The sequence below is a fragment of the Ruditapes philippinarum genome, unplaced genomic scaffold, assembly GCF_026571515.1.
Source record: "Ruditapes philippinarum isolate M1 unplaced genomic scaffold, ASM2657151v2 ctg1032_1_1_1_1, whole genome shotgun sequence".
Lineage (NCBI taxonomy): Eukaryota > Metazoa > Mollusca > Bivalvia > Venerida > Veneridae > Ruditapes > Ruditapes philippinarum.
In genome coordinates this window covers 37079-54714 of record NW_026853923.1, presented here as the reverse complement: position 1 = coordinate 54714, position 17636 = coordinate 37079, and the positions used below count along the sequence as shown (strand labels likewise).

Sequence of the window (17636 nt, the reverse complement as noted above, 5' to 3'; positions counted from 1 at the left end):
ATTGCAGCATGATCTGATGGCCAAATGAAATTACAAGTCATTAAATATTACAACAAATGTTAGTTAATTGGTATAGATATTAGGATTGTAAAAGGTTTGTCAGTTTCTACGATACACATTTAAGTAAGACACAACTGACTAAATAATGGAACGATGTAAATGAAGTAATTTAAACGTATATAGTCTGAAGCGGCCCTTTTATTTTTGTTGGAAACATTCTTTGTTGCTTAAAAGGAATAATTGTGTTAATTTTATCTTAAAAAGTGCATTATATCACTGTTAAGCCTCCCCCCCCCCCGAGAGCTATTTATAGAGCGCAAGTGAGGTTCGTTTCAATTTTAAAATTGAAAATCGGGAAACGCTTTAATAATTTACATATAAATGTTTCCTTATTGTTTATTATTTTATCGACGGCAACATTTCTTTTCCGCCTTAATTGTTTTGATTTGACAGTCATATGTAATGACTTATCTTAAAATATTATCCTTCAGAAAAGCTGAATATAAAAACTGAAAAGCTTATATACCAGAATAAAAAAGCATCCATTATATTTGTATTGTTCAAAACTTACTGGCTGAAAAATCCATAGATATAAAAATGGAAACAATATCTGCATTGCGTAAAAAATAACGATAGTTAAACTGTGATGTTTTGTTATATTTTTTCGTTCCTCAGTAATCTTTGATTCCAATTCTTTTCATTGCTGAAGCTTGAATATTGCTTAAGAGGGACGTGAGGTGCTATTGGCGTGAGAGATGTTCCACTTTGTCTTATCTCGTGTGAACAAACTTAGTCATACCGAGTCTGCATTTATTATTTTTAAACTTTGTACATTGCTCTAGAGTGATCTGCTGATTATTTTTACAATGAATCGCACGAGACCGATGACAACATTTGCTTCTATATTGAAACGTTCATTCTCATTTATCATTCTTTTTTATTCATAAGCATCAAATCAAAGCAAATGTATGGACAAATGAAATGTATTGAAAATACCTGAAAAGAGCAATATAACAAACTTTCATTAATGTCAAATGATATAAACAGACACTTTCTAAAAAGGTGCTTCTGTATGTAGCTTTTGTGTTTGTCATTACTTATTCATTATTTCGCAGCAATGGTTTTAAATATACATTATATGTATAACCCCTTAGGGTAGGCGCATTTTTAACATATCGGAAAATCAAATTCTAATAAGTGCTAACCTTTTCAAATATTTGATTTTAAAAATAAATTTTATAATCAATTAAATTTTTATCTCAAATTTTGATATTCGTTTCGCGTAATGTTGTTACAAATAGCATTTATTTTTATTATTGAACACTCAAACTAAAAGAAAAGTTGCTTAGATGACATTAATTGCGTTTGAAGTTGTTTAAAGCAGCATGTATCCTGATGATAAAATGATTAAAAGTTAAATTAAATGTAAAAATAATAATTTACTGATCGTTGAAACAGAAAGTTGACACAATCGTCAGAAATTTGAAAACGTGTTTTTTTTCTTTTAATTGCATATTCTTCTACATAAGTGACATTGTAGCTAACGCTAAAAGAAAAGATAATTTATTCAACATTGTCACGTGTTACAGTAGTGGAGGGCAAAATCCTTCGGGATTCCGAATCACACTTAAAGCAATTTTATTTGTAGGCTGATAGAGCTGTAATCAAACATTAATCTAAATTCAAAGTCAATATTTGGTCATTGCTGATACATGTATATAATGTTTTCCCTTTATATTGCCACCCATTACGATTTATTTCAAAACTTCAAATGGTTTCTTTTCCACATACCCCGGGAGTTTTCAACCGCCGTCACATAGTAATAGAAGTAAGCCATATAAAACAATTCGAAGCATAACGTTAAACTAAGCACGTTTAAATGAGATTTCTTTTGGCATTGTATAACTCATATGATAAAGATGCAACCGATATTCAATTTAGTTTCTAATTAAAATGCGATAAATTATAAACATTAGTACTTTGCATGTTATATAATTTTTGTTATTTGTCGTTTGAGAAGTTTTTGCAGATGAAGGGCAGAAAAAGTATCAAACAATTTGAAAGGAAAGTATTGTTGTTCTGCTTGTATTAAAAAAAGAGAATGATTCACATATTACCTCAAAATGACTATATCAGCATCTTGCCACGTTGCTGCAGCATTCTGCATCACATACTTTATTTTAATAACAAGTATTTTTAAATGATTTGTTTACGGTTAACTACTCAATATACGACTATAGATATGATCGTTTGTTTCCTAATATAAGATGGTTTAACTAAGTGTAACAATGTCGGTATTGATCAATAATAAAAAATACTGCACATATCAATGTCTAAAGCGTTTTGTGTGGTTACATGTCTTAAAACGTATGATATAACTACATGTAGGCATATAAGCAAACTAAAAACTGTATAACGGAATTTATTAGAATGTAAATATATCTTGAAAAAAAGGATCACTTGGAAGCATTAAAACAACAAAATTACATGAACATTAGAGACTCGGTTTGATTGAGTCTGTACATGAGGGCTAATGAAAAAGTGCAACATCCCTCACGCCCTCTAGCACCGGCTTGAACGGTACTCAATTCTCAACACTTAAAAGTGCTGGGCTCAACGATTCCAAAGAACCAGAAAAATATAACATCACTGAAGTGAAGTACGGGGTAACTTTTTACGGCTGTCGCGCAACACTTGACACCTGCTGTTGTGATGTATAAAAAAATCTGAAACAAGTGATCCCTCGAAAGCATTAAAAACTGAAAAAATTCATGATAATTGCAGACTCGGCTTGATTGAGATTTCATCGAGCCTGTTGTTTAGATATCTGCCCTTTTTTTCATATTTTGCTAATCATTAGCAAATATTTCACACAAAAGGTTAGAAAGGCTTTATTCTTCTTCTGCTCTTTAAGTAGCTGACATCCTACAAAGGTATTATCGACATCTTCAGAATTGGTTAATGGTAGTTTGTTAAAACTCTCTTTGCCTAAACCTTTGACATTTTCTTTAAACATATTGGACAAAAATTAAACTGAAGACATATAGAACACTAATGTTTAAAGAATCCCATCGTGTTGAGACCAAGCATTCCATAAAGAAAATTTGTCATACCCATGTTTAACTTATCGGCCCTTGACTTCAATAAAATATCCAAATTTAAGGGCTTGAAATTTAGTGAACCTGTATAGTTTTTGCTTAAAATAATGCTATGAAATACGACCTTTCCGTTTTTATTTAGTAACGAGGCTTAATCTTATACAATCTTGTTAAAATGTTAAATGTTAAAATCATCTGAATAAAATTCCAAATAAAATGCATTTCCATGCATCATACTTGTTTGTATAATTAAACCTAATGTAATGCTTTACGAACATTTAACACAAATATTTCTTTGAAATTGATTGACTTTTATATAGACATTGAACTAAATTTTAAGCACATATAATCGTTAACTAATTAGTTCTTATGATAGTGGAATATCGTCAATTTCTTTCACAATGTTTCTCTAAGACGACTACCCATCTTTTCTCAGTATGTAAAGTTTCACTGAATAGTGCAGTAGGATTTGAAAAGACCATCGAGGCCGCTGTCAAAGCTGATACACGTATGATAAAGGGATGACGAGGTTATAAGCAAATGGTAACATAACGAGGATACTCTATAGAGGTAAAGATTGTTTTGAGCCAATGTTATCATAAACATATTTTAGCGAGTGCCAGAATTTCTTTTACAACTGATGCAAGATTACATGTATGTGAAGGAAACATTGTGTTTTAACATGTTCGTATCTATGCATGTTTTAACATTACATCTCCTTATAGTGTGTTCAATAACTAGATTTATAGAAAAAAATAATATCAATCTGGTCCTTGATCATCTTTAGCATCATTTCTGCATTTTGCATGATCCTTAAACATCAATCGGCATAATTTTTCAAATGTTGAAGGCTCAAACACTTCGCCGCTTTGGCCTGTCTCAAGATAATCACGATTAATATCAGTGTTACTGTTTTCCCCGTGCAGTGGATAACTAACATGTCCGTCCTTAATGTTCATGATTCCAGTCAGTATATCTTTACTTGTCAGAAAGTAAGGCGATAGATTATCATAAATCTCTTGTCGAGTGCGTAATGATTGCTTATCATTAAATTCCTGGTCGAAATATTTAGGGAAATTGGAATAAAAGTTAAAGATTTCGTGTCCTTGATTAGGTATTCTTTTAAAGATAACACCACTTGCAATTCTCTTCCAGTTAAGCTCTTCCCAACCTCTTTTATTCATTGCTGCAACACTAGTCCGTTTACTTGAGGTCTTCTTATTCTTCCAGGATCCTGGATGCACAGTTTCCCAGCCTCGTTTGGTAGACTCCGGTAACTGTTCCTCACGTTCTGCAAAATTACTCTCAAATATCGGTACCACAGGATCGTTACCTAATTCTTCGGACCACCATAAAGGGGTTTCCTTGTTCTGTTGCACTGGGGTATTTTCTACTAGTTCCTCGCTTCGCTTACCGTTTTCAATATATGATTTATATTTGCTTCTTATTTCTGGATTCTGCCAGAGCCTATTAACAACCTCCCATGCACGTTTTGGGGACTTTCTCCATATCAGGCTTACATCCTCCCAGCTCCTCTTCGGCTTCATATCCTCACTATTTGTTAAAAAAGAATTTTCCATACCATGTATTGTCCTCAAAGTATCATAATTCATATCTATATTAGGACTAGGTTCCAATTGCTCATTAAAGGTTGTGAGTGATCCTGTGTCATCATTTTGCAGGTGTTTCAGCGTATTGAATATGATACTTGCTGCTTCTTTGATCTCATCTAAAGGAAAATAAATAACATTATCTTTTCATCTATAGCAACCATGAAATTGCTTTCACATTGAGCAACAACATTTAAAGAAAAATATCTCCATAATAGAATTGTTACAAATAACTTACAAATAACTTTGTTTCTAGGATTTACATTCGTGGCAAAATTTCATCATGTAATCGGAGTTCTCTACAATTATGCCCGTATTTACTTCAGGTAAATGTGAAATTGCCACTTACGTCTCTCATTATCTTTCAATATACGAAAATGAAATTCGATTGAATTTAATGTATATTATATTTCTTAAGTATTTCGATAACTCTTTATTGATGAAGTTGTGTTGCTGACCTTGTACAATTTCTATACGGAGGTTCAACATATTTTGTTTACTAAAGACTTAAAATAGCCCTATATACGTGTAAGTCCGTTATATAGGAAGAAATGACATTATGGTGAGTGTCAATTCTCAAGGTTGATACATGTACTGAATAATGTGATATTGTGTAATTGCTGGGAAACAAGCGAATGTTTTCAAGTTTATACTTTTTATCTTTTGGAGTAGTTCTATGTCTCACAAGAGAAATAACAAACGTTAGGATAAATACACAAATATGTTAAAAATGACGCTCTCCAAATACTCAATTAATAGCAACAAGCAAGACCTCTTTTGTGTAAACATAAACGCTGATTTTGCTTGCATTGAAATAACAACTGATGACAGGGAACACTTTAAGTATTTCCCATGAGCAGTATTTGTAGACAAGTGATATAATATGTATACAAGTGATATAATATATGTATGTAATACCTCTTCCTGTTGCAGATATGACGATTACATGAACGTAGAAAATAGCTTGAATTGTCACTCTGAAAAAGATTTGAACATTTAAAAACATATGGATGGTTAAAATTTAAAGGCACAAAATAAATTGTCTGCCTAACTTGTAATTTTACTGTTGTACGCGACGTTAATGGTTCCCGATTTGCCCTAGAATCTTCTTGTTGAGTGTATGAATTGTTTAAAACAAATTAATCTTATTGTGCTGATTAATTTAAAGATTTGATTAATGTGCCATATATTGATTCCTGTTGTATCAATATGATATTATGAATATACAAAGTAACTAAAATTTGACAGAAAAAGTTAGTCAGGTTGTCCATACGTATAATTATGCAAATTACAATTAGTCAAATAGTCGATAAAAAATATATGAAAAGTTTAAAAACACGAATAAGAAAATACTTATTTTTATAGTTAGCATTCAATGACACAATAATCATATGTCACACTATTTTAATATTTTGTTAATACACAGATTCTTACTACGATCCCCCTTGTTTGTTACATAAGGTGTTTACAATTTTAATTGTGTGACCTCTACCTTTAAATTTTAACTTGTATGCTTTTTGGCAAGTATTTTTAAACACGTTTCATTCTTTCACATTTTTGACTTGTTCGTCCGAATTCTCTGTCATTAAAATGTTCTACATTTGTATTAAAACGCCTTACAGCTTTTTCAAAAAGGTTAAATGCACTTACTTTTAATTTAACAATCATAACTACTTCTTTATTCTAAAACATAGTTTAAAATTGTTGTCTTTTTGTATTTTACAGTTATGCATGGAAATTAAATCAAATCAAATTGTGCATATAAAATGAATTTGATAAGATTGTATTTCAAAAGCTTTTTAAAAAAAATCTGTCTGGTTGTGAAAAACACTAAACCTAATTAAGTGAGATGTAAAACAAATTTCTGCTGCATAAACGAATGAAATACTATGCTTTAGGAAAATAATTATTTTAGTTTTCTTTTTACATTGACAGTTATTTCCGAAGCGCCCGACACAGATGTAGATTGATAAAAATTTAATATTTTATTGTCTACCTGACACTTTCATGCATTGATTTAATAACGTCTAATATTTTACTTTTATCATAATTATATATTTTACCAAATCTCATTAGTTACCTTGGTTACCAAATTTGTTAATATTTTCTCTTTTAAACCTACTCTGCTTTTTCTGAAAATCATTACATCATCTACACAACGCCTGCCGCGCATGCAAAATTAGATCTATCAGTAAGTTTTGATATTTTATTCTGGACCGTACACTTTCATACTTTATTGTAATTACGTTACACGTTAACCTCTAACACCATATCTAATAAGTTCAAACCATGACATATATCTAATAAGAGAGTGAAAAGTCTTAATAAATTTCACCCAACAAATAAGATATGCAATACAAAAAAACCTAATTATTCCATGTGCTGTCTTTCAACAGCTACAACATAAACTTGATTCATTTCTGACCAAATATTTTTTTCTGTTCTTCACTAATGTTGCAGACTTAAGATTGACATTTAACAACAACATGACATTTAACAGTCATGTGATGATTATATTCCACGTTATTATGTTATTAGAAAACCGTTTGATGTAACGCAAAATGTGTCCATGTCTACTCACTTGAAATGTCTTCATTTTTATACTGTATGATTACATTAACTTAAAGATTAATGTCGATGAAGATTAATAATTCTTACTTCCGTCATTTTATGAATTACAAATAGAAAAGTCGGTTTACTTCATCTGAAGAGATTATAAAAATAAATGCATAGGTTTTTATTAGATGGCTGTTTTGTTTACATTTATTTCTGACTTGCGCCCTAGCGTTTGTTTGTATTATCTAATATACTAGAGTAGTATATAATAAATCATAATTTTTGCACGCTATAAGTGGCAACATTGTCTATTCATAAACCACACTTATCGTTTCTGAAATATTGCAAACAAATAATTCTTAATCACAATTCTTAAGGCAGTACATGGAGAACATTTTCCATTGCTATTTTAAACATATCATATTACAAAAAATTAAGTGTTTTCCTATAAGTGTACGTACTTTATTCGGAAACCTTATACCCCGGTCACATATTCACGGAATACGCCCACGGAAGAGCCACGGATTAATTCCGGCATCGTCCGTAGCTACCCGTACTGGTCAGTAGCTCTCCGTATTGTAACCGTAATCAATCGTAGTAGTCCTGGTATATCCGTAGCGATCCTTGACAATTTTTGAACATGCACAAAAATTTGCTACGGAAAAATCAACCGTAGCGTATCCCTGCTAGTCCGTATTAAAACGTACCGATACTTACTGGTCCGTACGAAAACCGTACTAGTCCGTACTGATTCGTAGCCCACCAACTTGTCAAGGATTTCCACGGTTTGGTACGGATAACCTACGTTTAAGCTACGGTTTTAATACGGATTAATACGGAAAGCCACGATCGTAATACGTTGTACTACGGAGAAGCAGGGATTAGCACGGTCTTATACGGTTTATTGCGTTGCAACACGGACTTGTACGGTCCACCACTGTTTAGAACGGATGAATTAAGTATCATGTACTTTCCAAGGGTACTACCTTCTTGTTAAAAACAGACATATTTGCGGGAACATTCAATAAATGATAATTGCCATTTACTGGCTGCAATTTTATATTGAAATGGCTCAGAATGCGCAGGCAGTGGTCGAGCTGCTAGATGACATGCATAGAGGTAAAATATATTAATATCGTACTACAATTCTTAAGTAATAGAGTAATAACATTTAATGTTACACATTTAACAAACATTGGATCGTGAAATTTGAGTAAATATGTTCATAAAACGAAGTGTCTCATAAGCCTTGGACACTGACCCTTGAGTTATAAGAAGATTAATTAACAAGCTTTTTTAGATATTTTTAAAACATAAACATTCACGATAATAAATATTATTGTAAAAAAACGGCACATTTTAAAATTAAAAGAGAAGCAGTTTTGATCAACACTTTTTTTAATGATTACTAGTCCATATCTAATCAGGTAAGAGAGGACAGGCAAGATGGTGGACTGGAGATGGGCTTTTACGAAGACCCCTTCATGTTTAGTATGAGGCTCTCATGGCCGAACTTGTTGAGGACCCAGCGTCCTTCAAGAAATTCACTTTTATCGGACCTGATGTGTCTCGGTGGTCAGACGCGATCAGGCCGAATCCTCTCCGCCGAAATCATTAAACTCTGCAATTCGTTTTCCAGGTGTTCTTTTCTTGTGGGGCATTTATGCAAGAGATTGTGGACGGATGTATTAGGTCCGTATAGATCCGTGGCAATTCGTTCTTCTCCGTATCAATTCGTTCTTCTCCGTATCAGACCGTACTTATTCGTACTAACCCGTGCTTATACCGTAGCAGACCGTAGTGTATCCGTAGTGCGTCCGTCCTAATTCGTGTCGCTCCGCATGAAACCGTGTCGGTCCGTAACAATCCGTGTCTCTCCGGGGAATTTTGGTGGTAAATCCGTCTGACTCCGTACTTATACCGTTGTGTGTCCGTACTGGAACCGTAGCGGACTACGGAATTTCACATTTCCGTAGTAATCCGTGAACGATTAGACCGTAGCTCTTCCGTGGCATTATCCGTGAATATGTGACCGGGGCTTTACGCTCATGATGTCTCATGATTATTGCGAGATGATGAATCAGGAAACACATGTTCCTTTTTGCCTGCAACTAACTCCCATTTAGTTATAAAGTTCAAGTTGCTCACACTAAACAATTGGCGTGACATGATAAAATTCATTCCTTCTAAATTGAAACACAATCTGCATGGAATACTAACTATTTGGACAACTAATTCAATTTCACATAATTATTTAGGATCAAATAGCCGCCTTGGTCATTAATTATTTCTTGATCGGTCCAAGAAAATGAATTTTTATTGTCTGTCACCAAATGTTATGGTCCCTTCGGGAAGATAAAATTTAGGAAAAATACAGAAGAGTTTGCTGTTTTATAGGAAGTAACATAAGATTTATTTGATTAATTGAACAATAATAAATGATGGCTGGAGAAAACAATGCTGGGATTTACGATCTTTTGACTATTTATTTTGGACAGACTGCTGGTTTGTTATTGTTTATTATAATAAAATACTATAGAGGCGACAACTCAAATATTTCATAGGAGACATATAAAATGATAACAAGGGTCAAAAGGTTAATTTAGTTAAAAACATGTACATCAAATGACATACGAAGTTAAATTACGGATGAGCCAAGGTGGGTGTTTCTATTACGATGTCAATCCTTTGAACTGCTGATGTCATTTAATGTGCGCAGGTTAAAAGCAGGCTCAATAAAAGATTACCACATATTAATTTTATACCACTAAATCTAGTAAGTAAATCTAGTTAAAACATTCACGTTGGTTTTAACAAGAGACAATGAGGGTAGCAAAGCAAACGCTGTCGGATTCTACAAGTATGAAAGCTATCCGGCTAGCTTGGGTAACGTTGATGGTTCTACTCAGGTGACAATTTGTGCCTGAAATAACGTACAGAGGGATACCAGTAAAGCCCGAAAGTCGCCATTGGACCTATATTGTATTGGTGCGACGTGAAACCAAACTAAAAATGTGAGAAGTGTCAAGGAAAGTAATGGTTATAAATATTATGTTTAATTCAAAATTGTTTGCAGAAAATACCATTGGTAGCCTCTACCAAGAGCTTATTTTTCTAATGCTTGGCTTTGTTAGGGAAATGTCCACGCAAATTGGGTTAGCTAGGGTGATATTTTTATTGAAAAGGCATTCTTGTTTAGTGTTAAAAATTGTTCCATTTCTATAAATTTCAATTTTGCACTATACGAATACTTATGTGTTACGCGATTTATATAAAATTTAGATTTATAGGGAATCTTTACCTACTAAATACACATAACTTACAGAATTATGTCAACTGGGAAATGACATCATTCAAGTTATAGAAGATTTTAAGTTAGGTATAAATAATAAAATGAAATTTCTTATCATTTTTTTTTCAAAAGGAATATGAAGAAATGGTACTTATTTTATTCAACATTTTAGTCAAACAAAAAGGTTTGTCTTTTATCGAAATTTAAACCTTACCTTTCTTTTTTGTAACATTACATTTTGGCTTTGTTTTACAACAACGCTAACGTTAATGTACTTTTTGCTGCGAAGCCATACATAAACAACAGAAACGGACACAATCTGCTAGCATGTAAGCAATGATTGCACTTTGCTGTACAACGGCATTAACAATGTTAGCTGTTGTTGTTGTATATTTTAATGAGAAACTAAATCGACTAGTTAAACATTAATATTCAAATAGATCTTTTTAATAAAATAACTAAACTTATTCATCTATATTGGGAGGAAATATGGGGATATTGCAATATAGAAGTGAGTCCAAATAAATTATCTAAAATATATTTTAGATATGAAACGATCCACACCAAATTATATAGTGTACGGAGAAACATGTTGCCTGCCGATATCTATTGATATAAATGAAAGAATAATCGTGTTTGGGCTCGATTAAAAACACGATGTAAATAATCATCATAAGAAATTGTCGACTTTATTATATAATATAACAGATAATTTTTCAAAGAACTTAAGTGAAAATAATATGGGGAAAATTCCTTGGATTGCAAACTTAAGACATTTTTTTTATAAATTGCAGTTTATGTAATATATGGGGTACACAAATTTCGAAAACGATAAGTGGTTGAAACTAACAATAAGACATAAAATTAAAGATATTTTACTAAATAATTGGTATTCCCTTATTGAAAACTCTAGCAAAAGTACATTCTATAGAATATTCAAAAAAGAATTTAAATTTGAAAAAAACCTTTTATCAACTCCTAAAACTTTTCTTTGTTACATGATAAAATTTCGTACAAGTAGCATTAGATAACGGAAATTGTGCCCGAATGCCAATCAATCAAAGAACATGTACCTCTTGAAACAATAAGATAGGCGATGAATTTCTGAATTTCATTACTTATTTGAATGCGCTTTGCTTAATGATTACAGAAAGATTATTTTTAAACTTCACTATTACAGGCGCGCAAATACATTCAAGCTAGAAGAACTTATTAACACAGAAGACAAGAGCGAATATTTGAAAATATGTAAATTGGTTAACAAAATAATTTTAAGATAATTTAATTAGTATCCAACTCTTATTTGATAACTAACATTCCAAGACTGTTTATACGAATATCTCATTGATTAATTTTTTATAGAAAATAGTTATTACCCACAGCAAAGTGTATATTTGTAATAAGTTTTGTCTAATAGTATAAAACATGTTTCATTTAGCTTTTTAGTATAAGTTTAGAAATGTCATTGTAAAGGTTTGAAATATGTCGTACATAATTGTACGTCGCTTGTCAGTTGTTATTATTAAACATTATTATTTCTTTTTTCTCTATATTGTAATCATTCTAATAAAGAAAGAAATTATACCCTTTGATTGTCTCTAAATAACGTGACTCTCCACGGTTCACTGTGGTAACTCATTTACTAAGAAATTTAACAATTTGTAGTTTTGATATATTGTTAATTGAACTGTGGTTAAGCAAATGATAAGAAAAAATACTTTTTTCACGAATTATTTTACCACTACAATTATATATGCATTGTATATGTTCAAAGAGCCTCTACTAACATAGTATTTATGACTAATCACATTTATTCATGTTAACATGAAATGTGTGTAATAATGGAAATTACATGAAATGTGTGTAATAATGGAAATTTGACTTGTCTTGACTTGTTGTTGTTTTGTTGTTTGTTTTGTGGTTAGTGTTGTTGTTTTGTGTTGTTTTTTTGTGTGTTTTTGCTGTTTGTGTGTTTCTTTTGATGGGGAGGTGGTGATAAATGAACCAGACATAGAATTCTGTAACTTTAAATTGATGTTTCTTCATTCTCATTAGGATTTTGAATGTATTAATACATAATACAACATCATTAGCAAAATGTTGATATCTATTGACGGACTCATTTATTGGTAACTAATATTACTGATCTCATGTAAATAAATGAAAAAGAATAATAAAAAGCATATTTTTGTCATGTAAAATAGTTTACTTTACTCTTAAATAGAAACACATTGTTCTACTATTTTAGATTGTTCAGATCGATTCATAACTTATAACATGTAAACTTCTTTTGGGTAAATGTCAGAAAAAAATTGTTGCTCTCGTTATAAGGTATAAAAAGTTAAAATATAAAAATTGATTTTATAAAGTGATAACTTAATTAAAATTCATATCTTTTGATATAAAATGCGCGTAATCGTATTGTTGATATACATTTCCAATATCTATAATAACAATTATGATGCCTGTATAGCAAGGTTTGCATTGTAGTCACTCATTAATGGTGTTTGAATTAATTTCTTTTATACATAAGGGAATAGATGTGATAAAAATTAAATAAAAATATCTAAACATCATTTTCACTAGAAAAACTCAAGAACCAGTAACACATTTTATTTAAAAGGCACATTATGCCTCATAAACAAAAAATATTTCATTTTTGAGAAAGGGAAAATATGAATTTTTTAACGTTTAAAATATCGTTTCAGAGCATGTTAAATACCTTTCACCTGAAGATAGTAGCACTGAATCTGAAACCATTTGTCATAACAGTAGCGAAATGTACACACAGTAGTATTTTGTCTACCATACAAAATACTAAATTACTATAACTGTACAAATTGCCAAAAGTCAACAGGTGGTTCAGGTAATTAGATAATGAGTAATCTTTTTGGAGATGAAAAAATAAAATGTTGTTGGGAAATAACAATTAAAGCTTTTCTTTGGCATAATGGGCTTTTAAATTTAAAATGCGATACATCGGAAATTTAAATGTATACACTGTCTTCAATTATTCCTGTCCCGACTTAATGTTACAGTTATGAAGTTCTTATTTTCATTTTTTTTCCTCTTTTACCTTTGAAATTTAACATCTCTTGATAACTATAGCATATCTTCAGTATAAACGGTATTTGACTAAACTTTTTATTCAATATAATGCTAGCTGTTTTAACCGGAGAAGAAGAGGTTATGCAGTTTGTTTTATTAAATCATAATTAATCAAAAATTATTCGCTATTGTAAATGGTAATAACGCACGCTTTCGTCAACTTTACACACATGTACTACGTTGACCAGGGAAACCGGACTAATACAGACGACGAAAACAACCGGAAAGAAATGAGATTTTGATAACATCTAAGGAATTCTCCAACGCATACGTTACGTGTATAAAAAACACAAACAGTTCTGTTGCGGTATGATCATTCTGTTTCTCTTTATTAACATTGACATTTCCTTCAAATTAAAACATGCCCTTGTTAATTTAATAAAACGATTTATGAATGTTTTCCGATAAAACCCAATGTCAATTTTGCTTGAATACTTCTGTTAGATTTTAATAACGTCTTTGTCTCTATTTCAAATTCTACCATATAGAGCAATAATAGATATATCATTCAGCAAAGAACACATACAATACATTTTACCATTTTATTTAAAATTGTTTTAAAGACCGATTGTCTCATTTATCGGATAGTAATAAAATTGAGATTGCAAATCAAGACTAACACATCGTACAATTTTAAAAAGTAGAAACAGGTATATGTGAACTGTTATATACGAGTATTCAACCAATAAGTAAAGTAACAACATTTGTAGATAAAAGTTATGAAAGAAATTTCCATTTAATATGTTATATAATTATTATGTATAATACATGTAAATATATAAAACATATATAATACACTTATAATACAAGTACATAAAAACATAAATAATACATAAATAATGTAAATAATGCATATATTATACGCATAAAAATATCATGTCACTAATCATAATATCTTTTCTTGTATTATAAAACAGATCATCAGATGGATCGATGTAGTCTTAAAGAATATTTATATCACTACATGTTTCTCGTTTTAAATGTAGGTATTAACACTAAATAAACGATTTTTTCACTACATTACTCTTTCAAGTCCCCCGGATATCTTCTTTGTATTGATAATAACATTTTATTGCGTTAATATAAAAATAAGGAATTCAAATTAAATTTAGATTACAAAATAAATATACTCGTATAATTAAAAGAGAAGTTTAGAATAATAAAGAAATAACTTACTTAAATGACATTTCTTTCTCTCGACTCCTTTATTAACTTCACTTAAAACTAAAACGAACGTTTGAATTTTATTAATATTTTGCAAGGAATCACTGTGTACGTTCACGACTATCTAACGCTGTTGAATGCGCCATCCACGATGCTATTTAACACTGTATACTGCTTTGATCAATAGCCTGTGATGCCCTCCTCCTGTTATTGTAATATGACCCTAACCCGATAACCTTATCTTGTTAAAGAATCAAATGTCGAATTAGTCAAATCAGTGGCAAACAGAAAGTGACTAATTTTTGCTTGTGTTTCAACATTTATGATATTAGCCTCCTTTACCAGAAAATCATTTTAAATTAAGAATTTTTCTTCTATATCAAAACTAGAAATAATGTAAATCAAACGACAGGTGGAAGGATTTTATGACCATCATGTCACAATGGTTATTTAGATAACCAAACACGGTACACACGTGAATATGATTAATGTCAATTATCAGCTAAATAGACCCTAATTTTGCTTAATAATATTAATTTGGCAAAGCATGAGAAAGAAATACAAAACAAATATGGTGAAATACTCCAGGAGTAGCTGTAGGTGCAAAACTAACTCTATGAAAAACTGGAGTCTTTTTTTCTTCAATAGTATTTTATGGTTTGCTTCATTTCTTTTTGTGATGGCAGGTGCGGGAGGAGTGTAAACATGCTCATTGCTTTCTTTTGAAGGAGTGATGAACAAAGTATCTTTGCTTTTTATCAGAAGAAAATATCAATTTCTCACCATTTTGCATGACAAATATTAAACGTCAAATGATAATTAATAGCTTCTTGAAGTTTAATGTGTTTATATGTTTATAAGTACTCTTTGTTTCATTTTTTCTGAAATAGTTTGACGATATTTATTTAACGTTTGTTAATTATTTCTTAAAAATACATGCACTAATTTCTGGAATTGCTTAGAGATAATCAATTTAACGCTTTGCTGTTATATGTAGCTTTCAAGTAATTTCAAGGAACAAAATGTTCTACAAAATGTTTAATCCTAATATTCCCCTGACTTATTCATGAAAGCGATAGTTCAGATCAACATACACATATCTCCTTTGATAAATACTTCTGCATAGACACAATTTTACAATTTCGAATAACAGCATATACATTTACTAGTATATAGGACTAAATTATTTATCTTTTTGTCATCATTTTTAAATTTTATAAAATTGTATATCCATACAATATAAGTAATAATTTAGACATGATCTATACTTGAATTGTTAAATGAATGAATGATTGAATAGAAAGGCAAAATTATGTAACAACTACTTATAAAAAAACCCCGAAGATTATTTCTGATTTTGACACAGCAATGACACGTTGATGTAGTCTTCTTATCAGACATTAGAGCAGTCAATGTGGACAGGAAATTAAATTTAACAAGCATTCATGCATTGTAAGTGCCGGGAGGCGTTTAGCTCTTAAATATCTTAGAATCACTTAACTACTCTGATATTTTATAAAAACTACAGAATTGGTTGCTGTGCATTACCGTTATGCATAATTCATTGTGCGGAGGGTTTTATAATGTCAACATGTAATTATGTTAGTGCTTGTATAACAATAAAATGTCTTCTTATGATTCGGTTGGTTTCTCGTTATTCCAGTTATCTTTCCTTCTGTTTTTTGTTGTTGTTGTTGTTTTTTTTAACTTAATAGGCCCTTAAATGAAATAACGATAACACTAAATATGAAGAGAAAGTAAAAAAAAATAACTATGTACTTATTCATGTACATTAACATGTTTGACAACAAAAATTATTTTGATATTTTAAGTATAAATAGGCAGGTAACCGGACAGAATATGAGTAATGGTCAAAAAGAACGGAACTCGAATATAGTCAGTAGATAAAATATTCATGCAAAGTATGTCATTTGAGATAAACTTTAATTATAAAAAGATGTAGTTTTATTTCACGACTAATAAAATATAACCAATAAATTATTAAAAACAAGATCAACAAGGAAAGGTGAATAGACGCATCCCAAAGACGATCGAGCAACACTGGACTACCCGCAAGGAGCCCAGCACGACATCACACAACATTAGGCTAGGGTAAACCTTGTGATATTATAGTACAAACCATTATTGTATCTAATTGTATCAATTTATCATCATTTTCATTTTCCTAGTCTTAAATCCGTATTCAATCATTGTTAAATATTCATCTAGCCTGGTTTGTATTCCTTTGAGTTCAAAAGAATCCATATAAATTCCATATTGTACACAAAGTAACTCTGTTTTCAATGTAATACAAAGCCATTTTCTTAACCTTTGTGATGTGAAAAATAAGTTCGTCACTGAGAGGTACAATACAGTTCAATTACACTCAAACACAGTTGACGAAGCGCCAGCTGTTTTTGTGTACTTCATAATTATAATACCCCCATAATTCACCACCTTTAAAGATCCTGAATGTTGTAATTAAGGCTTAAACTAGAATTAAGTGAAGTTTTATATATATATAGTTATTCTTCTAAAACAATTTCCAAACATTAAAGAAAAATGTTAAATATCTACAACAAGTGTTTATATACAATATCATTAAACATTAAAATGAATGCATTCATTTTTATTGAAAAAAAAACTGGCTTACCCTTTATCGAAAATAAATTTCTTATTACTGCCCTTTCATTAACATGAAATTCTATATTCGGAAATATCTTTACATGTAATGCTTTTTTTAAACTTACAATATTGATAAATCTTCATTTTAACATCAGATTTATGAGATAAAACCATAACAAAATT

At 30.7% G+C, this 17636-nt stretch overlaps 1 protein-coding gene across 1 annotated transcript; it reads right to left on the bottom strand.

The window, feature by feature from the left end:
* Positions 1 to 2254: 2254 nt before the first annotated feature.
* Positions 2255 to 15169, bottom strand: LOC132738380 (uncharacterized). The gene is made up of 3 exons (XM_060725869.1): positions 14841 to 15169; positions 5627 to 5685; positions 2255 to 4827 (listed from the first exon to the last, which is right to left on the bottom strand). Exons 1-3 carry the CDS (start codon positions 14849 to 14851, stop codon positions 3860 to 3862), a joined length of 1038 nt encoding a protein of 345 aa, XP_060581852.1. The 5' UTR covers positions 14852 to 15169; the 3' UTR covers positions 2255 to 3859.
* Positions 15170 to 17636: the final 2467 nt, after the last annotated feature.

Excerpts from the sequence above, each read along its gene's own strand:
- LOC132738380 (XM_060725869.1), bottom strand. Across the intron at positions 4,828-5,626 it reads CATATCTGCAACAGGAAGAG|ATGAGATCAAAGAAGCAGCA; the intron begins GTATTACATACA and ends ATTTTCCTTTAG.